The 23,292-nt window shown below is 61.2% G+C and overlaps 3 protein-coding genes across 6 annotated transcripts; 1 reads left to right on the forward strand and 2 right to left on the reverse strand.

The window, feature by feature from the left end:
* Nucleotides 1-384: 384 nt before the first annotated feature.
* PTPRCAP (protein tyrosine phosphatase receptor type C associated protein) lies at nucleotides 385-2,537 on the forward strand. The gene is made up of 2 exons (XM_047775116.1): nucleotides 385-501; nucleotides 1,682-2,537. Exons 1-2 carry the CDS (start codon nucleotides 499-501, stop codon nucleotides 2,300-2,302), a joined length of 624 nt encoding a protein of 207 aa, XP_047631072.1. The 5' UTR covers nucleotides 385-498; the 3' UTR covers nucleotides 2,303-2,537.
* Nucleotides 2,538-2,643: 106 nt separating this feature from the next.
* Nucleotides 2,644-8,792, reverse strand: RPS6KB2 (ribosomal protein S6 kinase B2). The gene is made up of 15 exons (XM_047775115.1): nucleotides 8,610-8,792; nucleotides 8,221-8,261; nucleotides 8,005-8,125; nucleotides 7,671-7,739; nucleotides 6,701-6,848; nucleotides 5,574-5,631; nucleotides 5,358-5,458; nucleotides 5,143-5,233; nucleotides 4,970-5,060; nucleotides 4,759-4,866; nucleotides 3,947-4,009; nucleotides 3,727-3,804; nucleotides 3,531-3,638; nucleotides 3,319-3,431; nucleotides 2,644-3,088 (listed from the first exon to the last, which is right to left on the reverse strand). The coding sequence occupies exons 1-15, from the start codon at nucleotides 8,685-8,687 to the stop codon at nucleotides 2,899-2,901; spliced, it is 1,458 nt and encodes a 485-aa protein (XP_047631071.1). The 5' UTR covers nucleotides 8,688-8,792; the 3' UTR covers nucleotides 2,644-2,898.
* A 1,663-nt stretch (nucleotides 8,793-10,455) lies between these two features.
* Nucleotides 10,456-18,895, reverse strand: CARNS1 (carnosine synthase 1). Of its 4 annotated transcripts, XM_047775119.1 has the most exons (11): nucleotides 18,807-18,874; nucleotides 18,314-18,353; nucleotides 17,580-17,607; nucleotides 16,790-17,063; nucleotides 15,915-16,004; nucleotides 15,182-15,669; nucleotides 14,775-14,949; nucleotides 14,604-14,689; nucleotides 13,684-13,915; nucleotides 13,308-13,588; nucleotides 10,456-12,678 (listed from the first exon to the last, which is right to left on the reverse strand). In XM_047775119.1, exons 6-11 carry the CDS (start codon nucleotides 15,662-15,664, stop codon nucleotides 11,452-11,454), a joined length of 2,484 nt encoding a protein of 827 aa, XP_047631075.1. In that variant the 5' UTR covers nucleotides 15,665-15,669; nucleotides 15,915-16,004; nucleotides 16,790-17,063; nucleotides 17,580-17,607; nucleotides 18,314-18,353; nucleotides 18,807-18,874; the 3' UTR covers nucleotides 10,456-11,451. The 4 variants fall into 4 exon arrangements, with proteins under 4 accessions (XP_047631075.1, XP_047631073.1, XP_047631074.1 ...); XM_047775117.1 differs by lacking the exon at nucleotides 17,580-17,607 and having other exon boundaries at nucleotides 18,807-18,895; XM_047775118.1 differs by lacking the exons at nucleotides 15,915-16,004; nucleotides 17,580-17,607 and having other exon boundaries at nucleotides 18,807-18,833.
* Nucleotides 18,896-23,292: the final 4,397 nt, after the last annotated feature.

Consider the following 23,292-nt stretch of genomic DNA (forward strand, 5'->3'; position numbering starts at 1 on the left):
GCCAAAAGAAAAGACTAGACAAAACAAAACAGGTTTGCCCTTTTGCTACAAGGGTGGGGCTGGAAAGGAAAGTCTGGACACCTGGGGACAGATGAGGCTCCCATAGCCAGGAGAAAGGTCTGGGGGCTATGAGCATCCCCCAGAGACATGGCTTTCCCGACTTCTGCCAGGTAGGGAAACTGAGGCAGGAGGCCCGTGGATGCCTCCAGCGCCCTGTCTTGCTTTGAGCCGGGTGCCCAGTTTCCCCTCTTGGAGGCCTGTCACAGGCCCCATAGCCACAGCCTTGCTGGCGAGAGGCCAGTGGGGATCTAGTGTGAAGCAGGGTGGTCCCCAGAGGCCCAAGGGCCCCACCAGGGGGGTGGCGGGAGGGCTGAGTGGGGTGCCTTGAGCAGGAAGCGGAAGCACTGAATAACCCCTGGCAGCAGCCGAGAGCTCATTTCTCACTCGACACAGCCGGAGCCGGAGGTGGGCGCCCAGCACTGAGAGGCCAGCGGACCAATGGTGAGCCTTGGAACCTGCTGGTTCCCCGGGGCGGGAGCTACAGGTGGTCAGGGCTGGAGTATCTGGGCCCCTGGAGAGAGGAAGGATCCCCCGCCACGGGCCCAGGGGCAAGAACAGCCGGTCAGAGGCGGAGGCGAGAGACTCAGGATGAGTGCAGGGCAGAAGCTAGGCCTTCCTCTTGCCTTGCCTCAGACCCGGGCCTCATTGGGCCTCAGGGCAGGGGCGGCCCCAGCACCCCACTCTGTGCCTGACTCCCCTTCAGGACCCCAGATAGACTCTCACCTGCTCTGCTCAGGACTTGGGACCAGGCACAGGGCCTGCTTGCATCCGTGGAGCCCGGGCTGACAGCCTGCTGGTGGGGGGGAGGGTTTGCTTGCGCCTCGGCACCCCTCCCCCCTCGCACCCCCCACCTGCCTTGTTCCGACCGCAGGCTTCCTCTGGCAGCTGCACCCGCCTCCCCTGGCCCCTGGCCCTGCAAGCCTGAGGCCCCCAGGGACAGAGAGTTGAACGGAAATGCTGCAGCTGGGGAAGCCCCTTGGCTGGGAGGAAGGGGGGTCGACCCCCAGCCTGAGACCTGGCTGGCGGCGGTAGAGCATTGCCTCGGGGTTGGTTCCTCCACCCCGGGCCTCACCTCGGCAACTGGCCCCAACACCTGCCTCCTTGCAGGCACCTTCCCTCCCCTCCATCCCCCCTCCCAGGGGGCAGAGTCTTAACACAGTCAACCAGCATTTATTGGCACCTGCTCCGTGCTAGGAATTGTATAGGTGCTTGAGCCAAATAGATCTCTGCCTGCCTGATGGGGACACAGGACAGTAAGCCTAACAAACAGCCGCCTCCGGTGTTGGGGAGGGGGCAGGAAAGTAGAAAGGGAGCGCCAGGCTGGGCTGTAGGCGAGGAACCCAGGTTAGATTAGGCCCAACTGAGGTGCTTTGAGCCGGGAGAAGCAGGTGAGCCCTGTGGCTCCTGGGGATGGAACATTCCAGACAGAAGGACCAGTCAATGCACAGGCCCCAGGCAGGCCTCAGGGGCACAGCGGGCGGGGGGGGGCGGGGATGAGAGGGGGGAGGAGGCATCCGTGGCCAGTCTCCCTTACTGAGTAAGGACTTGGGCTTTTCTGCCTGACTGTCCCTGCCTCACCTAAGAGGCAACAGAGCACAGGCGATGACCCGTCTCCCCATAGGACCTGCCCTGCGCCCTCGGGCTCTGGACACTGCTGGCCCTGCCGGGGGTCCTGGGCTCAGGTGGCACCAAGGACAGCGAGGGCTCCAGCTTGGTCACGGTCATTCTGCTGCTGCTGCTGCTCCTACTGCTGGCCACTGGCCTGGCACTGGCCTGGCGCCGCCTCAGCCAGGACTCCGGGGGCTACTACCACCCAGCCCGCCTGGGTGCCCAGCTGTGGGGCCGCACGCGCCGCCTGCTCTGGGCCAGCCCACCAGGCCGCTGGCTGCGCACCCGGGTGGAGCTGGGGTCGCCCGACGAGGACCTAGAGCGGCAGGATGAGCAGGACATGGAGGACGACTACGACCTGGGCGGTGGCCGGGTGGAACCCGCATCCCAGGAAGAGGGGCAGCCATGCGGAGAGGGGCCCAGCGCACGGCAGGTCCCAGAGCTGGCCGAGGAAGCACACGACGACGACGACACCGAAGGGGGCCTGGGCCTGGGCTCCCAGAGGCTGGCGGGGGGCTCAGGTGGCAGTGCCGAGGCCCTGCTGAGCGACCTACACGCCTTTGCTGGCAGCGCGGCCTGGGACGACAGCACGAGGGCGGCTGGGGGCCAGGGCCTCCACGTCACCGCCCTGTAGGAGCCGGCCCTGGTGCCACATCCCGGCCACTGTGCCTCCGCTTCCCAAGCTGCCATGGCTGGACAGCCTACCCCGGACTCATCATCTCCCACACCCCTGCTTGGAGAGCCTCAGACTGCCACTCCCCCCACTAGTTCTGTGCCCAAGTCTGTGTATCCCTGCCCCCCACCCAGGAAGGCCATCCGTCCCCAGGGGCACTGGCATCCATCTGAAATAAAACCCCTCCAGCCCTGGGGTCTGTGGTCCTGTCGTGACCTCTCGGGACGTGTCGTGACAGGGACACCTCCTGACACGACCCCGCCCAGCCCCGCTCCAGAAGTCCAAAGGAAGAGCCAGGTCAGTGCCATGATTCAAAACTTTTAATTCTCCAAGGGCATAGCTCAACTGCGGGAGGCCAGGTGGATGCCCTCTACCGGCAGCCACAGCCGGCGGCCCTTGGCGTTCATGATTCAAGGGCACAGCCGCCCCCAACAGAGACACACGCTCACACACATGCAATCCTGTACCCTGGACTCAGCCCCAGGTCTCTGGAACTGGCCCAGGGTCCCACCAGAGAGGGAGTGGTCTCCACGCTGCCCACCTCCCCACCTGTCCTCCTAGCGCCCAGGGCGCCCGCGGCCCCTCTTGGACTTCTTGGTTCCTGAGGGGGGTCGGATGGGGAGGGGGGCAGTGCTTGAGGGCGGCGGGGGAGGCGGCGGGGGCAGGAGAGGAGGCAGAGGGGGCTCCGTGGGATCTGGCGGGCCGGGGCTGGGCCGGAATCCCTCGAAGGGCGAGAACTTCAGGGGGCTGCAGGCGACACGGCAGCAGTCAGCCTCTACTGGCGCGGGGCCAGGGGGCCGACTTCCCACCCTGGTGCTCAGGCTGTGAGGTCAGGTGCCCAGTAGGCAGCCCTGCTGTAAGGTGTCCCCACAAGAGACAGAGAAACGGAGGCTAAGACTGGTTAAGAGACGGCCAGGGCAGCCCGGGTTGACAGCAGAGCCAAAGCCAGAAGCGCTGGAGGCCAGTGCCCGCCGCACCTGACAGGGGTCCGGGGGCTGCTGTTGAGGCGCCGGGGAGAGCGCAGCTTGGGCTGGAAGGAGAAGCCCTCCTTAATGCTGTCCAGGACGGAGGGCGCCACGTACGTGAAACCCTGGGGGCAGAGGGGGCGTGGGCGAGGCTCAGGGCCCATGGCTATTTGGCCACAAGCCCTGCCCCGTGTCCCCATAAGCCTCAGGCCCCCAGGCCTCACCAGGAAGGCCTGGTTGGCACTCTCACTGAGGGCCGTGTCATCTGGACTGTCCACCGGTGTCTGCCTCGTGAAGTGGGTGTCAAACTGGCTCACGTCCTCCTCCGACTGCTGTGGGTCCCCAGGGCAGGTGGGGTGTCAGGGGTGTCCAGGACAGGGGCTTCCACCCGCCCCTGGAGCCAGAAGAACCTCCACTCACCAGGCAGGGCCGGAAAGGGGGGTCCACGCGGCGGGCCAGGAGGTCCTCCCAATTAATGTGCCGGAAGAAGGGATGTTTCTGTGCGGAGAGTGCCCCAAACGTGCTGAGACTTCACCCTCCTTGGCTCCCTCTGAAACTCCCTTGGCCCTGAGGCCCTGCCCCTGCACTTGAGCAGCGCTGGGGGCTCAGCCCTGCCCCCTCATGGTGGTCTCAAACCCACCTGCACGTCGGCGGCGTCCCCTGGGCCACCCCCAATCCGTTGGCTGGGATTCCTCTTCAGAAACTGTAGAACAAGGACAAAGGGTGAGGGTCCAGGGGAGGGGGACCCGTCGTCTGATTCTGAATGGGAGCTGGGGTTGGGGGGAGGCTCTGGAGTGTGGTCTCCACCTCCTGACACCCTCAGGACTTCAAGGTTTGGTCCAATGGCCCTTTCTTTTTTTTTAATTTTTTTTCATGGCCGCACCCGTGGCCTATGGAGGTTCCCAGGCTGGGGGTTGAATTGGAGATGCAGCTTCCTGCCTGTGCTACAGCCACAGCCACGCCAGATCTGAGCTGCGTCTAATGCCAGATCCTTAACCCTCTGAGCGAGGCCAGGGATCGAACCCACATCCTCATGGATCCTAGTTGGGTTCTTGACTTTCTGAGCCACAATGGGAACCCCCCCATGGCCCCTTCTCCGCGAAGCCACTGCAAGGCGCCCCCTTGCAGGCATCGCCCCGGGGCACTTTCCTGGGGATCCAACTCGCAACCTGGTTGGGGTGCCCACCCTCCCACTGGGATCCCCAGAGATGGCCTTCAGAGGAGACAGCAGCCAGCTCCTCGTGCACATTTCACTGAAGAGGACTCGGACCAGGGACTTGTCCCGGGTCAGCAGCTGGTCTGGTCAGAGCTGACGTCACGGACCCCAAAGCCAGAGCTCCGCAGCCCAAAGGCACCCATCTGGGCAGGGGTGGCCTGAGCAGCCCTGGCCCGGGGGGACCCAGGAGCCCAGGCAGGGCCTGGGAGGAGAGGCGGGGGCAGGAGGCAGTGCACCTTTTTGACAAGGTCCCGGGCATCCGGGGTGAGGTAGGGTGGCAGCACCAGCTTCCCTCTGATGATCTTGTCCATGGTTTTCTTCCGGTTCTCTGCAGTGAAGGGTGGCTGGAGAAGGCAGAAGGTGAGAGGGGCCTTGTGGGCCGCCCGCCGGCCCTGCCCCGCCAGGGGGCCCGCCGCCCGCCCGCCCTCCCGCGGGGGCTGGACTTGCCGATCCAGTGAGCATGTCGTACATCAGGGCCCCCAGGCTCCACCAGTCCACCGCCCGGTTGTGGCCACTGCGCACCAGAATCTCAGGGGCCCTGGGGGCCAGGGGACGTCAGTCAGGCCAAGCCCTGCCTGCCTGGGCTCCCGAACCCCTGGGCCCAGCCGACTGCCGCTTACATGTACTCGATGGTGCCACAGAAGGTGTGGGTGACCGTGCCCTCGTGGATAGACTCCTTGCAGAGGCCGAAGTCCGTCAGCTTGATGTGGCCTGACGATGCACCGGGGGCGGGGGGGTTGGTCGGGACCCCAGCCCGCCACGCCCGCCTCCCCCCAGCCCCCCGCCCCGGAGCTCTGCGCTCCCCCCCCCCCCCGCCCCCGCCACGCATGCACACCCTGGCTGCTGAGCATGACGTTCTCAGGTTTGAGGTCCCGGTAGATGATGCCTTGGGAGTGGAGGTGGCCCAGGGCCAGCGTGATCTCTGACAGGTAGAAGCTGCAGAGACAGGACAGGGTGCAAGCCGGGTGGGGGCGGGGCCAGGCTCTGGCGGCAAGGGGGCCCCTGGACGCCCCGGGAGAGAGGTGGGCGGGGGAGGGGGTTTAACACCCACCAGGCCGTGTCTTCCAGGAAGATGCCCTCTCGCTCCAGCCGCGTGAAGAGCTCGCCGCCTGCGACACAAACACGTCAGCGGCTGTGCACCGAGATCGAGCTCCTCTGCTCGCCGAGCCTCGGTTCTTCTTGGGGAGAGTGGGGCTCGCAGTTCCCGCCCTACCTGCCTCACAGGGCTGCCGTGGGGTGCAATTCAATTCAGCAAACATCTACCGACGCCTACTCGGTGCCTGGCCCTGTGCTGGGTGAAGCTGGGGACACAGAGATGAAGAGACCCAGCCACTGCCCTCAGGATGCTCAGTCTAACGGGGAGACAGACAGGCAGACAACCGCTCTGATGTGCCAGGCTGAGGCCACAGCTCCGAGAGCCTTACCCGAAAGACCTCACAGAGCAGATGGGGGGACACCATTAGCCCCAGCATGAGGGGAGAGAGAAAGTCCGTGGCAGCGGTGACACTTAGAGGGGATGCAGAGATGGAGCACAGGGAATGAAGCTCACAGCTCATCGGGAAGGAGGCAGTCGGTGGGAAAAGCAGGCCCAGACCACGTCACGGTGAGCAGGGGGCACCAGACCAAGGAGGCCAGGCGTGATCCCGGCAGTTACAGGGAGCCCTGGAATTCTGAGTAGGGTGCTGGGGACAACCCCATGCTCTGAGACAATGATCCTGGCAGTTAATGGAGGAGACACGAGGCAGAGGGTGAGCTGGAGGCTTTGAGGCCCATTAAGAAGCAACCGTGGCTCCTCCCCTCCCCCAAGAGACTGGAGAGGACGGAGGGCACCGCAGACAATGAACCCCCTGGATCTGAGACCCAACTGGATGCAGGGCACACAGGACAGAGGACCAGGACACAAAGGGGTAGTGGACATGGACAAAGCCACCTTCTGGACTTGCGTAGGCAGTCCCACCACTCCCAACCACCCCCAACACAGGTGAGGGATACGAGAGGCACTGGACAGACGTTTGCTGAATGAATGAATCAATCAATCAATGGATGAATGAAGGGACAGACGGATGAGGTGGGGGCCTCCAGCCATTCTACACACCACACCCCTCCCAGCTCCCCCCAGAGCTCCCTGCACTGGTTCCCTGGACTCACCCATGCCCTTGGCAGGGCCCAAACACATACCACTAAGGCACTCGAGGATGAGGTAGAGTTTGCCGCCAGTCTGGAAGGCATAGGCCAGCTCGACAATGAAGGGGTGCTTCACTGACTCTAGAATGTTCCGCTCAGCCCGGGTGTGGGCTGTGTCCTTGGCATTGCGCACGATTTTGGCCTGGAGAGGCAGGGACCGGTTAGAAGGTGGGCGTCCAGGGCTCCTTCAGACCCTCCAGCCATCACCTTTCTGCTGCGCTCCATCTCCCAGCTGTGTTTCCCCATCATTCTGCTCCTAGCAGCAACTGTCCTTTCCCAGGGCTGGTTTATCCTAGCAGCAAGGTGTTTCTCAACCTTGGCACTCACGACATTTGGAGCAGATAATTCTTTGTTGGAGGGGGCTGTCTTTTTTGGGGGCTGCACCTGTGGCATGCAGAAGTTCCCAGGGTAGGGACCGAATCAGAGCTGCAGCTGCCGGTCTACACCACAGCCACAGCTACACCAGATCCGAGCTGTGTCTGCGACCTACACCACAGCTCATGGTGATGCTGGATCCTTAACCCACTGAGTGAGGCCAGGGATCGGACCCGCATCCTCATGGATACTGGTCGGGTTCATTTCCACTGAGCCACAGTGGGAACTCTGGAAGCTGTCTTATTCTTGGGACATACCTGTGGCATGCGGAAGTTCCTGGGCCAAGGATCAAACCCATGCCACAGCGGTGACAATCCTTAACCCCACTAGGCCACCAGGGTGGGAACTCCTATCTTCTGCACTGTAGGATATTTAGCAGAATTCCTGGCCTCTGCCCACTGGATGCCAGTAGCATCCTCTCTATTCATGACTCTGAGATGTACACAGACATTGCCAGATGTCCCTGGGAGGCAGGCAGTGTTGTCCATGGTTGAGAATTACTGCAAAACCATCTCCTCCCCGGGTTCACGGAGCACACTGGGAATGACAGCCACTCAGTGAGGCTCTGTGGGCTGAAGAAATGACTCACCTTCCTCAAGACTTTCATGGCATAGATTTTGCCCAGGTTGGTGCCCTGCACCTTTCTCACCTGGAACACCTGCAGGGCAGGGGAGACAGGATCAACCTCCCTCCCCACATCCTATCTTCCAAAAGCACCACCCCGAAGCTCTGGCACTGGGACCAGAGGCCTAGGCCCACCCAAGGGTGGGGCAGTAAAGATCTGAAGTCCTGATTGGAGAGGATTTACTCTTCCCTCCTTGACCTGTTTACTTCTGAGTTCAAGCACAGGCTCTGATGCTTTAGAAGTCTAATTTGTTTTGAGACCCTTTGCTCCAGCAACACTGAGGAAGGAGGGCCAGTACCTTGCCATAGTTGCCCTTGCCCAGCACGCGCAGCAGCTCAAAGCAGTGGGGCCCAATGCGCTCAGGGCCCGGGTTTACACTGGTTTCTGTCAGCTCCACCTCCTCATAGTGTCCCACAGGCCTGTGGACACAAGAAGTCAATGGGGGGAGCTCCAGCGCTCCTAAAGTCCCTTTCCCCAGCCCATTCCCTCCTCCCCCAGCACGACCCTCACTCACTCCAGGCCAGCCGCCCTCGACTCGGCAAGGGGACACGCATCCTGTGAGAAACCGAGGGGTAAGAGCCAAGGGAGGTGCCAGGCCCCCTCCCCCCGAAGCTGGACTGCTTGGCCCAGGAGAGGAGGGGTCAGGACTGGGAGCTGGCATCCGATGGGTCAGGACTGGGGAGCAGAGGCGAGGGCAGGAAAGGGAGACTCAGGGACAGGGCTGGAGTCCTGCCAGACAGGTTGGGGTGAGAGTAGGGTCAGAGCTTAACAGTGCCTGGGATCTGAGACAGACCGAGGTCTGCTGGAGCCGAGCCCCCTCTGGGTCTAGGGAACGCGAGGTATCCCACCGCCTGGGTGAAGGGATCGGGCCGGGATCGAGCCGCGCCCGCGCGGACCACTCACCGCCGGGCTGAACTCTGGCTCGCCTTCGCCCTCGCTGCCTTCCTCCGTCTCCAGGTCCAGGTCAAACACCGCCGCCATACCTGCGCGGGCCCGGCGGAGCCCCTCTGCTGGTACCTAACCACTCTGACTGACAGGACAGGGCCGGAGCCCTTACGTCATCGCTCCGCGACGGAGGCCTCGCGCCTCGCGCGCCGGGGACGCAGGAGGCTCTCCCTCCCTCCCGCCTGCGGGGCAAAAGATGGCGTCCGTCGCAAGGCATCTCGGGAATGGTAGTTCCAGGGTGCCGAGATGCCAAAGCCCGCAGAACCCTTTCCCGAGGACCCTTCAGTCTTCCCAATACAGCTCCCCTGGGGCAACACCCGACTAGGGCCTCCTGGAGGGCGACCATCTTGGCTCCAGGGAGAGTTTGAGTTTGGATTGTGCAGAGTCGGAAGTGCATGCAGGTGTGCGTGTAAGTGCAATTCCCAGCTCTGTTGGAACCCTGCGTTACCAGGCTGTCTCGGTGGCGAGAGGCAGGTCGAAGATATCTCTCTGTTGGTCCCTGAAAGGGAGCCGACCTTTGCATCACGTCTCCCTAACGTGCCTCCCAGCTCAAGGACCTGCAGGTCAGAGCTTTTACTGCTCTGTGCTCAGCTTACTGCCGGACTTTGTTGCCACATTCCTGCCCGAAAGGGTTTGGATCTCGTAGATCCACCCGTAAATATGGGCTTGTGTTGGAGTTTGCTTCTTTGCCAATTTCAGCACATTTAGTGATCCCGCTACCCGGTACAGAATAGTTGCTTAGCAAAACTTCACTACAGTGAGTGGGTGAACACACCACATCTGGTCTGTAAGTTTAAACCTGGGCACGGGGAGTTCTGTCTTGGCGCAGCGGAACCATGAGGTGGTAGGTTCGATCCGTGGCCTCGCTCAGTGGGTTAAGGATCTGGCGTTGCCTTTGAGCTGTGGTGTACATCGCAGAAGGGGCTCAGCTCTGGCATGGCTGTGGCTGTGGCTGTGGTGTAGACCGGCAGCAACAGCTCCAATTAGACCCTTAGCCTGGGAACATCCATATGCCACAGGTGTGGCCCTTAAAAGACAAAAAAAAAAAAATAAATTTGGGCATGGATTCTTTTTCTTTTTCTTTCTTTCTTTTTTCTTTTTCTTTTTTTTTTTTTTTTTTGGCTTGTTAGGGCTGCTCCTGCAGCATATGGAGGTTCCCAGGCTATGGGGTCGAATAGGAGCTGTAGCTGCCAGCCTCCGTCACAGCCACAGCAACATGGGATCTGAAACACGTGTGCCCTACACCACAGCTCATGGCAACGCCAGATCCTTAACCCACTAAGCGAGGCCAGGGATCACACCCGCTTCCTCATGGATCGAACCTGCTTCCATACGGATACTAGTCAGATTTGATTCTGAGCCACGACAGGAACTCCCTCAGGCATGGGTTCTTGTCGGGTGGAGTTCTGGGGTTGTGAATTGGGCCAGACCAGGCCTTGGATGAGTTCTGAATTTTGGAAGCTGTCTGAATGTGCATTCCAGTTGGACAAGGGAGGCTAGACATGAACTCAGAATTCAGGGTCCCAAACTGGAGGAGGACTGTCTGGCTGGGTGTGGCCCCCTGGTTGTAATGCCACCCTCAGGAAACCCTTAAGTTTGGTTTGGTGTGGGTGTGGGTATCCCTGGCAGGCCTCTCGCCAAAGGTCAACCCAGAGGCCTGGCCTGGGTGGCAGCTTATCCTTAGCGCTAGATGCCACAGATATCCCTTCAATACTGCTCCCTCCTCCCTCCCCTCCTCTCTAGCTGAGCCTGACAGGTGTTGTCCAAAGTCGCAAGTGTCTATCCCAGACTCGGGACATTTCAGTAGTGTGTAAGCCTTTATTCGGAGAAGGACACTCGTGGAGCTGTCCGCAGCTCCCATGCTGCACAGAGACAGGTTTCTCAAAGCAGCCTCCCCTGAATGCAGAGGGAGTGAAGGGTCTTCTCTGCCAATGCTGGTTAGGCGTATCCGAGGCCAAAGCACCAAAGCTTGGTGGATAAGGTACACTGTGCTCGGGTGGGGGTGTTCATATTGTGTCCGGGCCACATATGAATGGGGGCAAAGAGGTGAGTGGGGCCTAGAAGCTGAGTGGCCCCATACAACTTAGGAAAAGCAGAAACCTGGACCTTGCCTCTTGTCCCTCAACACTTCAGCCACTGTGGTATGACATCAACGCAGTGGCTTTTCCTCTCTAAACCTGGTTCCTTATCTGTAGAATGGGACAATAGAGTCCGCCTGGAGGGGAGATGATTACTGCTGACCCCAGGTCAGATGCTTCTGCTGCACAGGCCAAATGAGGCAGGTGGGACACTGCTGAAAGTGGTCAGCCAGCTCTAGAACGATCTAGAATTTGTTCACAAAGGAGGGACTTAGTCTCAGGTTTTCTTGGGATCTGTCCAAGGCCAGGGGCCAGCCAGGTTCTCTCCTGCAGACAGCAGGAAGACAGACAGACCTGGAGGGTCTGGGCCCACTTCCACCAACCTGGGGGCAGGATGTGCATGTGTGTGTGTGTTTTCATCTGTTGTTGCTTCTCCATGGATAGAGTCCCGGGCAGCTGTGGGCTGTAACGGGGCCTTCAGGTGGGCAAGAAGGACCAGTGGCCCACCTGATACATTCTTTTGAGGCCCTCAAGTCCAAGATGCCTTGGTGTCGAAACAGCCCTGCCACTCACTCTGGGACAGACCTGGGGTCTTGGAATGGACCAGACCAGGGTTGGGGCAGGGCTATGGGAAGAGAAGCAGGGAGAGCAGCAGGGAGCAGAGGGCACCACAGCCACCCACCCCCCATCCAGCACTTTGCCCCTGCCCTCCGGCCCCAGCACTATTTGAAGTGGGATAAGAAGTAAGCAACAGGGTAGTGGGGCCCATCAATACCCAAGCCCTGGCAGAGGCCCAGCAGGCGGAGACGGGCCTCAGCCAGGCTGGGCCCAGCACAGGCCACACTGCAATAGGGCTCCTCGTATTCGCCAGGCACCAGGGCCTCCTCCAGCAGATTGAGGCGCAGCACGCCCTGGTCATGAAGAGCCTTCAGGGTCTCACGGCTGGCAGTGGACCTCAGTGCCTGCAGGTGCTGGGACACCAGGCACATGACACCCACCAGGTGGCCACGGGCGCGGGGGCGAGCGGGCAGGGCAGGCCGCAGGCCGCAGGCCACCATAGCAGCAGCCAGCAGCAGGTCCACACCATAAAGCTCCAGGATCCAGTCTCGCAGGTAGAAGCCGCCCATGCGGGGGTTGATCTCGATGAGCCGAGGCCCCGCCCCGGTCAGCTTGAGCTCCACATTGAAGACTCCATCCAGCAGCCCACAGCCCAGACAACAGCGGAAGGCTGCCTGCACCAGCTGCGCCTCCTGCTCCGGTGCCAGCCCAGTGGGCATGCAGGCTGCCGTCTCAGTGAAGCCAGGCAGCCGTGTGGGGCCATTGTCGGAGACGAAGGCAGCCAGCAGTTGCCCGCCAAACAACACCAGATCCACATCATGTTCGGTGCCCTCGATGAACTCCATCAGCAGCATGGCATTGCCCCAGCCCAGCCCAATGCCGGGGTGGTCAGCCTCGACCTGCAGGTCTCGGGAGATCCGGGAAAAGTGCTCGTGGCACTGCGACGCATCCTCCACCAGCCGCACACCCACTGCGCCCGCCCCAAACTCCAGCTTCATGACGCCTGGCAGGGGTACCTGGCGGGCAGCCCTGTCCACATCAGCCTCACTCTCCAGTGGACAGCAGGGCACAGCATAGAGGGAGGGTGCGGGCCAGGGTGGGCCATGGCGGGACAACAGGTGCAGCTGGGTACGGCTCTTCTGCTTGGCCAGGTGCATGGCGGATGGCGGGTTGCTGGGCAGACCCAGCTCCTGGCAGAGCAAGGCTGTGAGCACCAGGCAGTCATCCCAGTAGGAAAAGCAGCCATCTAGTTGCAGGCCACGTGCCCGCACCAACTCCGCCAGCACCCGTGCATTCTCTTCATCCCTCTGGTGCTCCGTTACATTGAAATGGATGAAGGTCTGCACCAGCTGGGACGCAAAGTGGTTGGGGTCCGAATCCACCAGATGCACCTGCAGAAACCACAGGACGGCAACACACCGAGATCAGCTTGCACCGAGCGCTGGGCAATAGGACGTGTCTACAACATAGTCCTGGCCCTCAGGGGAGACAGGTTCACCGATGCTAGGTTCTCAAAAAATATTTGTTGATGATTAAGTGGAAGGTACAGAGGTGGGACAGCCCAGAGGGAAGGAAAGGCCACCTAGAGGAGGCAGTGCTTCGGCTGGGAGCTGAATAAGACGAAGGATGGCTGCAGCAGGCAGGGGGTGAGACGGAGGTGGGGGGGGGGCTAGCGCAAACGGGGGAGAGGGCGGCGGTGACAGTGAGGCCGGGTGGACTCTTTCCCACAGGCAGCCTCAATCCGGCCAGGGTTTGTAGGCGAACCACCAGGGTTAGGGCTTGGGACTAGTGGTCTGGGGTGCCAAGGGGCCGTTTACACCTGGCGAGGACAGAACTCAGCTAGGGGCCAAAAAGAGTTGAGACTTCCAACAGGGGCTGGGCGACAGGCCCCGCCCCGACGCTTGGGCTCTAGGCCCCCAGCCAACCGCTCGCTCAGGTCCCGCCCCCAGGCTAACACCGCCCCAGGCCCCGCCTCCACCACGCAGGCCAGGACTTTGAGCCCCGCCCACGCCCCGCCCACCTTGAGTCCGTAGTCGCGCGCCGCCTCCCACACGAACTTCTTGCTGAAGCCGCCCGCGCCCAGCAGCAGCAGCTGCTTCCCCTCCATGAGGTAGCGCGCAGAGCGTCGCAGCATCGTCTCCACCAGCGGCGCGGCCGCCGCCTCCTCGGCCGCCAGCCCCGGGCGCGGCGCTGCCCACAGCCCCTCGAGCGCGCCGCACGCCTCCAGACACAAGCCTCCGTTCAGCTCCAGGGCCACAGGGGTCAGCGCGCGGCCGGCCACCGTCAGGGCAAAGTCCACCCCTGGGCCAGGCAGGTGGCGCAGGCTCAGTGCGGGCCGCCCGCCGGCCTCGCGCCCCCGCGCCCCCGTATCCCCGTCCCCGGCGGCCCGCACTCACCGAGGAAGTCAGTGCGGGCCTGGCGCCCGCCGCGCTGCTCAGCGCTCAGCCCGGCCTCCAGGGCCTGCACAGCGGCTAGAGCGGCCTCGGCCGCAGCCTTGACACGCTGCCGCACGACCGCCACCTGCGAAGCCTCACCCAGACCGCACTGGGCCAGTGCCACCTCCAGCGTTTGTGGCAAGGAGCTCTGGTGCCGCAGAGGCCTGTCCACACGGCCGACGCCGCATACCATCTGGTCAGGGGATCGTCAGGTGGCTGGCTCAGGAGGAGTCCCCCCAGGACTACTCCCGTCCCCAGCCCACCTCCCGTTATGTCATGATCCAAGCCACACCCCTCACTGGACATTGAAGAAGTCTTGTTCTCCAGTTTCACCCCACAAACCACCTTCCCCTGCTACTGTTCATCCGGTCCCTAGGCCCCTGGGAGGGGTCTCCCAGGCTTCCAGGCCTAGCTGGGATCTCTGCTCCCTAAGGGCTCCAAGCATGCTTGCTTCTAGTTCTGCAGCCCCGGTGCCTGTGCCTCCCTGGTGGGCCCAGCCCTGGAGCTCCAGGAGGGTTGAACCTCTCCCTCTCTGCTTGAGCTGCCCGAGTTGGAGCCCTCTCCTAAAGGGCTCCCTGCAGTGGGGGTTATCAGGGACCCTGCGTCAGCATCTTCTGTGGGCAAGAGCTCCCTTGGAAGAGGGTTCAGCACTGGGCCCTGGTGCCCAGTACCTTCTGGTACCCAGCATGAGATCCCAGGTCGGGCTCCTGGGGTGGGCAGGGTACCGGCAGGGTTGGAGAGGAGGGTGAGTGTCAGACTCAGGAGTCCTCACCGAGGCAACCGAGACCCCCCCACCTCCAAGATTTTGCCCAGGGCCCCCATCAGCTCAGTGGAGCTGGGCTCAGGTGTGGCCGCAGGGTCAGGATCTGAACCAAGCTCACCTTGCTCAGCAGGGGCCTATCACCCTGTGTCCGACACACCACAGCACAGATGCGCAGAGCCAGCTCAGGGCCAGGTGAGGGGCTGCCTGGAGGACGATGCTGAGGCCTGAGCACGGAGCAGCCAGGAGGCTGAGCCAAGCTCCACCCGTGGCCAGCCCAGGTGGCTCTCACCTGGGAAGGGCAGCCGGGCAGGTGGGCACACAGCCTCCACCAGGACACTCTCCTCCTCCTCCAGTTTCTCCAGCAATGCCAGCACTGTGTCCACCACTGGGCCTAGCTCTGCTCGTGGGTACAGACGCAATGCCTGCCGCCCCCGCCAGCGCCAGCCACTGAGCTTCACGGCTACCTGCAACAGGGAAGGGAAGGGGACCTCCTCACCACCCCAGGCCCCTGCAGTTTGGGACACTCGTACTACGGGAGCTAATGAGTAAACTGAGGTAAGAAGACAGGGGACCAACACAGAGAGGGGGCAGTGGCAGGGCTCAAAGTTGGCACCAGCTTCCCAGCAGGCCTTGGTAACCATCCACTGGTCCCATCCTGCTGGCACCTTCAGAACCTCAGGGGCGGGAGGCCGTTACCTGCAGTGCATCACCCAGGGCCTCGGAGTGCAGAAAGGTCCCTACTTCCTCCTTCACCAGTGCTTCCTGGCCCTCTTTGCCATTCAGCTCCACCAGCCGTAGTCCCGGGCTGGCATCCCCTCCCCGCAGCAGTGCTGGTGGCTTGTAGGTGAAAGCCAGGGTAGCTGGCACGGCCACATCACCCTGCTGAGCCAGCAACCGCCTTGTCAGCAGCCGGTCCTCCAGCAGCCGGGCCAGCTCGGCTGAGGCTCCTGTGGGGCAGGTCAGGTCGCGGGCGAGCTCAGCTGCCTCTCGACCTGGGCCAGGCCCCAGCCCCAGGCCCGCCAGGAAGTAGGTGGCTCGGCGAGGGGGGACAAAGTCATCCAGGAATGTCAGGCCCCCTGAGTGGAAGCTCACGGCCTTGGAGACCAGCAGGGTCGACTCCCCTGGCTGCCCTGGTGCTGGCACCTTTGTCAGCCAAGCAGGGGACAGGCAGAGAAGCATGTTTCCTGTGGGCAGAGGGAGGAGGGTTGCTGGCCAGGGCAGGCTTGATGCCCCGTGCCCTCCACCTCCAGCCCGGGCCCCTGGGTAGAAGGGGCAGCTGCTCCCAGAAGCCACCCCCACTCGGAGCAGGGCAGCTGGTCCAGTGGAATGCAGGCAGTTGCCAGGGTCGGCGGGTATTTTGGGATGTGGCCGGGCCAGGGCAGGGCTGCCCTTTCTGCAGGAGGGGGTGGGGACTTGGGCACACACTCACCCGGGCTCTGGACCCCACCCTCCAGCAGCACGGACAGAAAGGTACTGGGGGATCCCAGAACGCACAGGGTCGCCTCCGCCCCAGGGCAGCCTCGAGGAAGACAACATTGCCAAGCTCACCAAGGGTTCCCCTTGGGGTCTTGCAGCCCAACGTTCTCCACCCCATGGCCCTGCCCCCACCCTTGGGCCCCCAGGGGATCTGAGGAAAGTAAAGGGGAGAGAGGAAGCTGGAGAGGGGTGGGGGCGCTGCCTGCCCAGCCCTGCCCTGCGAGCTGGCTCCCGTCTCTCGGCAGCTGGTCCACAAGGGCCCCGGGGGCTGGGAGACCGGAGCCCTGGGTTTGAAATGAGCTCTGCCACTGACTCTGTGTGACCCTTGGTGCCTGTGGTGGGGGGAGGAGTCTCTGTGCCTCATTTTCCCAGTTGGTACAATGGGGCCAGCTCTGTGACGGCCACGAGCTCTAGCTGTAAACCCTCTGTCTATGCAAACTCTTGTGGCTACCTGATGCCTACAACAGATAAAGCAGAGAGGAGTCTTGGGTCCCGACTGCTAGCTGCCTCCCCAGCAGCTGCCAAGACACTTCTATAGAAGCTTTGGTTCCACAGAACACGGATGGCCAACCCCAGGGCTGGATATTCCAGGGGCAGGAGGGAAAGCTTGATCTCTGACTTTTCCAGTGCCAGATGCCCTTTGAAATGCCTGAAGGTTGGAGGTTGACTGGCCTTGTCTCCCTGGCTTCAGACCCAGCCAGAGCGTGGGGGAAGGGGCCAACCTTGACAGAGATGGGGAGCAGGCTGAGCGGAGGGTGCCTCCCTCCTCCCGGGGGTACCCCTCCCCCCCAGGGATCCCCCCCCCCCATCCCCGGAGCCCTCAGGCACCTGTGCGGGGCACCTGGCTTCGGTCCTGGGTCTCCGGAAGGCCAGCTTGCTGCAGACAGCTCTGCAGGAGGCTGTAGTAGTGGACGGTCCAGGCCCGGGCCTCTGCCCCCTCAGGGGAGCCCTTGCAGTCCAGGCCCACGTCGTGGCGCCAGGAACCAGGGAAGCAGCTGGGGGGCGGCAAGCCAGAGCCCCCGCTCCCAGGGACCTCCTCTTCCTCCAGGTCCTTGGAGCCCAGGGGGCAGTCCCATTCGGGACCCAGTGCATCCAGGGAGAGCTAAAGGGGGCAGAAGCGGTGGGTCTTGGGTAGGATCGGAGCCACGTGAAGTCACTCCAGGGTATCAGCGCCCCACTCTCCTAACCTGGGGCAGACACTTTTGGTTCCAAGGAACCAAAGAGCGTGGGCTTGGATTTGGGGGTGAGGAACCTGCAGGTGGGAACGCTTTGTACAGTATATGTGCAGTGCCCAGGGGGTGGGGTGGAAAGCAGTGCCTTGCTGGCTGGAGCACTTCCCCCCAGCCCATGCCCAGGTTGCCCCAGCTTGGTTCACGGGGGCAGAGGTTTTTTGCTTGTTTTGTTTATCAAGGCAGCCCTGGCACCTAAAACAGTGCCTGGCACACTGTAGCTGTTCAGTGTTAGAAGACTGAGAAATAAATGAACGATGAATCAAGTTATCACTCCTGGGCTTCTCTCTGGCCTCAGCGACCCATCTGTCATCAAGGAGTTCCCCTGAGACCGCAGTTCATCAGTGAATCCGGTCCATCATCATCCCCAAGTCGGCCTGAGGACCTACTGTGCGCCCCGTCCCAGGTCCGGCATTACTAGGGAAAAAGCAGGTGCCCTTCTTTTCGGATGTCCTGAGTCATGGAAATGCTCTTTGAGTGAAATCTTACACCCTGCCCCTCTCCAAGGCTGGCTGACTCCCAAAGGAGGCGCCTCAGGCTCAGTGGGAACATAGGTAGGAACACAGGTGGGCACGTCCACCCTGGGCCTCCTTGGACAAGCCATGAGGCTTCTTTGGGCCTTGCGGGTGCCCGATGCCTGCCCTGTTGCCCCCGCGAGGTGTCGATGAGGCTGGACCTAGCGTACCACCTCAGTCACTGGGAGCCAGGGTGCTGCAGGCGACCAGGAGGGCACAGGTCTGAGCCACAGACCTGGATTTGAATCCCAGTTTGCCAGTATCAAATTCCGAGCCTCGGTGCCCTTTAGAAGCTGCATTCCCTGAGCCCAGACTGGGTTCACTGCTGTGTCCCCACCCTCAGAATAGGGCAGGGCACAAGGTCATAAATATTGCAGAATGAATGAATGCCAAGGGGACCGAGAGTGTCCGCCTCCCGGGGCTGATGGGGGTGAGAGGAAGTGTCTGGCACCCAGACAGGGAGTCAGTGGGTGTGTGTGCATCTGGTCATGGGTCTGAGCTGTCTGCACGGGGAGCCCCCCGGGGCTACGGTGTGCCAGGTGCTGCCCTCTGGGCGGTCCCTCTGGTGAGGGGTTTGGGCTTTTATGGGGAGGGACGAGGAGACTCACCATCTTACAGGTGGAGAGGCTGAGAGACTGTTGGAAGAGACTGAGGAGGAGAGACGGAGGAGGGAGTTAGGGCAGTCCCGTCTCTACCGCAGCGCCAGGCCCTAAGACTTGGGAGGCAGAGAGGTGGCCGCCACGTGCCTCTCTCTGGTCCTGGCCAAGAGGTAGCCCGCTGCCCCACCCCCACACCAAGGAAGCCGAGGGATTGACGACGCCAAGACCTCACAGGGCCCGCACCCCGAGCGCACACATCCCAAGTTGCCCCGAGCAGCGCAGCGCAGCGCAGCGCTGGGGGTCCCGGCCCGCAGCCCTTCCAGCGGGGGTGGACGTGGCGCCAGGTCCCCGCGCGTGTGTGCGCGCGCGTCTGGGAAGGGGGTGAGGTTAGTGTCCCGGGTCCCGCTGGGGGGCGCGGGCGGTCAGGGTCCCCATCCCCGCGGCCCCTGCCCCGCAGTCCCCTCCCTGGCTCTCCCCGGGGCGCGGGCAGCAGCCGGGGTACCTGGCGGGCGGTAGCGGCTCGGCGGGGTTCGGCGGGCGGCGCGGACCCGGCGGGACTCGGGACTCGGGAATCGGGACTCGGCGGCGGCGGCACAGCGCCCAGTCAAGGCGGCGCCGCTTTATATAGAAGCGCCCGGGGCATGCCCAGTGCCGGGCGGGGGCGGCGCGGGGCGGAGGGGCCAGGCCCCACTGTCCGCCCGATGGGGGGGGACCCGCTCCGCCCCTCCCGCCCAGATCCTGGTCACCCATTCCAAACCTGCTGCCCTGGGGTGGGCGGCCCGAGCTGCCAGAGGCAGGGCGGAGGGGTGCATCAGGGAGAGACAGACAGAAGGACGGACAGGGGACCTTCAGAGACGCAGAGTAAGTGGAACAGAGGGCCGGTTCTGACGGAGAGCGATCATCAGAGAGGGTCACAAACGTACTTCCATGTTAAGAAAAGACAAGGAGGAGTTGGGAGTGGAGGGGAGAGAGGAGACCCAAAATAAAAAGAAGGATGGAAAGAGGGGAGGGGGAGGGGCAGAGGGGAAAGCTAGAGCGGGCAGAGACTGCTACCAGGGCTTGCCCTCTGGGGAGGGCGGCTGGGGTACACATCCTGGAGCCCTGGCCTTGGACAGAATCCTGAGCTCCCCGGCATCCTGGCCGCAGCTGTTTGCCAATGAGCGCCCTGCCTTATGGCACAGAGCGCCCCCAGAAAGGCCCTCTTGAGCAGGGGTCCCCATACATCTGTGGGGTCCCCTCCTCACCTCTCCTGGCCCCTACCAGAGTAGTGACCACCAGGTAAGACACCCCTACAAGAGAAGTCCCAGTTCCCTGGGACACCCACTGCCCTGCAGAAAGCCACGAGGCAAGAGGGCACCCCAGCTGGGAGTTCTGGTGGCTGTGAGCCTGGGAAGGTCTGCTCCGCCCATCAACGCCCAGGTCAGCTGGATACCCACAGCTATACCCACCATCTCCCCAGACACACACCCTTACCCCCAGGCGCACGCACCTGAACACCCCAGAAGCACACCTCAAGAGACCTGGCTCAGAGTTCCCACTGTGGCTCAGGGCGTTAAGAACCCAGCTGGTGGAGTTCCCATTGTGGCTCAGCGATAACTAACCCGGCTAGTATCCATGAGGGCACAAGTTCAATCCCTGGCCTCGCTCAGTGGGTTAAGGAACCCGAGTTGCCATGAGCTATGGTGTCACAGACACAGCTTGGATCTGGCATTGCTCTGGCTGTGGCTGGCTGCTACAGCTCTGATTTGACCCCTGGGCTGGAAACGTCCATATGCTGTAGGTGTGACCCTAAAAAGAAAAAAAAACTGGGGCTAGTTACCACCTCATAGGCCTGGTAAGGATTATCACCGTGTCCTGTGCCCTCCTCGCCGCCCCTCCTCTCTCTGGAGCCCCCCAGCTGTTCCCCGGAGGCTAATAGGCTGAGAGAGAGTACCGAGGGGCGAGAAGCACTTGTGGGACCAAGGGCAGCCACTTTGGGACTTTTGTACTGTATACAGAGCAGCCTGTGAAGACCCAGCCTGTTTACCAAGAGAGGGGCTCAGAGGGGAGAAGTGACTTATCTGAGCCCCCCAGCCCAGCCCCCTATGCAGGTTTCCAGGGCTGCTCTGGACTCTGCTCCAGATCTGCCCCAGGCTGTCCCCGTGGCCAGCCCAGCCTCCTGGAATGAGGCATGGCCCCCCTGGAAGATCCATCCTCTTGCTGCATGGTGGCCTGAGCTCTAGGGAGGTCCCATGGGAGGAGCGGGGGTGGAGCGTGGAGGTCATCAAAGAACACGAGCTTTGACACTTAACAAGGATTAAAATCCAACAGAGTAAACTTTTTTTTTTTTTGGTCTTTTTAGGGCCGCACTTGCATCATATGGAGGTTCCCAGGCTAGGGGTCAAATAAGAGTTACAGCTGCCGGCCTACACCACAGCCACAGCAATGCCAGATCCAAGCCCCACCTGGGATCTACCTCACAGCTCAGGGCCACGCTGGATCCTTAACCCACAGAGCAGGGCCAGGGAGCAAACCCACATCCTCATAGATACTAGTCAGTTATTACCGCTGAGCCACAACAGGAACTCCAAAGCTTTTTTTTTTTTTTTTGCTTTTTTTTTCAGCACCCACAGTGTATGGAGGTTCCCAGGCGAGGAGTCTAATTGGAGCTGAAGCTGCTGGCCGCAGCCACAGCAAGCAGGACCTGAGCCTCATCTGAGACATATGCCACAGCTCACGGCAATGCCAGATCCTTAACCCACTGAGGGAGGCCAGGGATCAAACCTGCAACCTCATGGTTCCTAGTCGGATTCGTTTCTGCTGCGCCACGATGGGAATCCCCCAAAGCTTTTTAAAGTGTTTTTGGTTTTGTTTCTGGGTGCGCCTGTGGCATGCAGAAGTTCCTGGGCTACGGATCAAACCCGAGCCAGAGCAGTGACCAGAGCCACAGCAGTGACAACGCTGGATCCTTCTCCCATGGAGCCATCAGGGAACCCCTCAACAGAGTAAATTTTAAAGATCTTTTTTGTTTTGTCCAGTGGTTTATGAATCGGGCAGCACCCCGTCTAGCAGATAGAAAGGCGCTCCAAGGAGCTGTGCAAAATGAAAGATGGGAGCAGACCTGAAAAAGTTATACTTAGGCAAAAGAGTGGGTTGGTTATTGCAAGGTCACTTTCTTTCAGGCGGCGACAGGGGCCTATCAGGCAGATGACCTCACTTGTGCTGGTCAGGCGATTCCTGATTGAGTGATTTAAGATGCCATTTCTGAGAGAACTGAAACTGTAATTAAGTTGTCTCAGTGTGGTGATGTGGGCCTTACTTAGCATAAGTGACTCCATTTCTTTTGGACTTCCCATGTGGCTCACAACATTTGGGGCCTATTTTTGTTTGTTTGTTTGTTTGTTTGCTTTTTAGGGCCACACCTGTGGCATATGGAAGTTCCCCAGCTAGGGGTCGATTGGAGCTACAGCCACTGGTCTACGCCACAACCACAGCAACACAGGATCCAAACCACGCCGGTGACCCACACCACAGCTCACGGCAACGCCAGATCCTTACCCACTGAACTAGACCAGGGATGGAACCTGTGTCCTCATGGATCCTTGTTGGGTTCATTAACCGCTGAGCCATGAAGGGAACTCCCAAGGTCCTGTTGTTTTTAATGTTTTTGATGCAGCATCTGGGGACTCAGGTTTCTGATCCCAGGCTTGGCTGTGCAGGGGCTCCTGGGAGAAGGTAGCAGTGTCAAGGAAGTTCCCTTGCGGGGCAGTGGGGGTAAAGATCCGGCATTGCTGCAGCTGGGGTGCAGGTCACAACTGCGACATGGGTTCAATCCCTGGCTGGGGAACTTCCACATGCTGTGGGTATGGCCAAAAAAGAAGAACAAGAAGAAGGGGAAGAAGAGGGTAGTGGTGTCAGCAAATCAACCTTTCCTTCCCTCCCCTCCCCTCTCCTCCCCTCTCCTTTCCTTTTGGCAGCGGCTTGCAGCAGCTTGATGTAGGATCTCATTTCCCAGGCCAGGGATTGGACTCCAGCTGCAGCAGTGGAAGCACTGAATCCTAACCACTAGACCACCAGGGACCTCCCAAGTCAGACTTGTCTTAACCTGTCCCAGGCACTGCACCAAGGGCTTTATGTGCCATATCTCACCTAACCCTATTCCAAAGCAGGTCTGATTCTCTGCTTTACAGATGAGGCACTTGAGTCTCAGAGAGGTGATGTGATTTGCCCAAGGCCACACAGCTAGTGAGAGGCAGGGCTCGGGTCTTCCCTCTGCCAGAGTGTGTGCATATATGCAAACAGAACAGTGTGGTCTGTGCCCACTCCCAGGCTGCCCTGGCTGGGCATCAGCTGTGATGGCGTTTGCCTCGTGGATGCAGGGAGGAAAACTGGGATTGGGCACCTGCAGCTCAGCACAGGACCCTGGGACTTGGGGCACATAGGCCGGCAGGATGCTCTTGGTTTGTCAACGCCAGGAGAGCCTGGCGGCCACCCGAGACCAAACTGAGCTAGGCAGGGGTGAGGTGAGGAGAAGCAAGGCCTGGGTTCCTGACCAGCACGACTAAACAGTAATCATTGAGGAGTTCCCAATGTGGTGTAACGGAATTGGCAACGTCTCTGCAGCACCAGGACGTGGGATCGATCACCCACCTGGCACAGTGGGTTAAGGCATTGCTGCAGCCGTGGCATAGGCCACAACTGTGGCTCGGACCAGATCTCTAGCCCAGGAACTCCATATACCATGGAGCTGACAAAAAAGAAACAAGAAAAAAACAGAACAAAACAAAACAACAATATTGAAAAATGAGACTGATAGAATTCTCTTAGGTCTGGGGTGTGAGCTGTCATTATCCCGTTATCTGTAGGAGGAGACTGAGGTTCAGAGTGAGAGGGACTTCCCTATGCAGGGACTTTGCAGGGAGTCCAAGCCTGGCTTCTGGACAGTGTGGGGTGGGTGGCAGTTGAGACGGAGACCATGCCCGCCCCCAACCAAGGGACGTCCATTTGCC

This window comes from Phacochoerus africanus, chromosome 4 (assembly GCF_016906955.1).
Source record: "Phacochoerus africanus isolate WHEZ1 chromosome 4, ROS_Pafr_v1, whole genome shotgun sequence".
NCBI lineage: Eukaryota > Metazoa > Chordata > Mammalia > Artiodactyla > Suidae > Phacochoerus > Phacochoerus africanus.

What these genes read in the sequence shown, in the direction of transcription:
- RPS6KB2 (XM_047775115.1), bottom strand. Translation starts at nt 8,687, where the DNA reads ATGGCGGCGGTGTTTGACCTGGACCTGGAGACGGAGGAAGGCAGCGAG. An exon ending in GCAAGGGCAACTATGGCAAG is followed by an intron (nt 7,740 to 8,004) that starts GTACTGGCCCTC and finishes CCTGCCCTGCAG; the next exon opens with GTGTTCCAGGTGAGAAAGGT. An exon ending in CATCCTCGAGTGCCTTAGTG is followed by an intron (nt 5,632 to 6,700) that starts GTATGTGTTTGG and finishes TTTGTGTCGCAG; the next exon opens with GCGGCGAGCTCTTCACGCGG.
- CARNS1 (XM_047775117.1), bottom strand. An exon ending in TGCCCGGCTGCCCTTCCCAG is followed by an intron (nt 14,690 to 14,774) that starts GTGAGAGCCACC and finishes ATCGTCCTCCAG; the next exon opens with GCAGCCCCTCACCTGGCCCT. An exon ending in GGCCCGCACTGACTTCCTCG is followed by an intron (nt 13,589 to 13,683) that starts GTGAGTGCGGGC and finishes TGCCTGGCCCAG; the next exon opens with GGGTGGACTTTGCCCTGACG.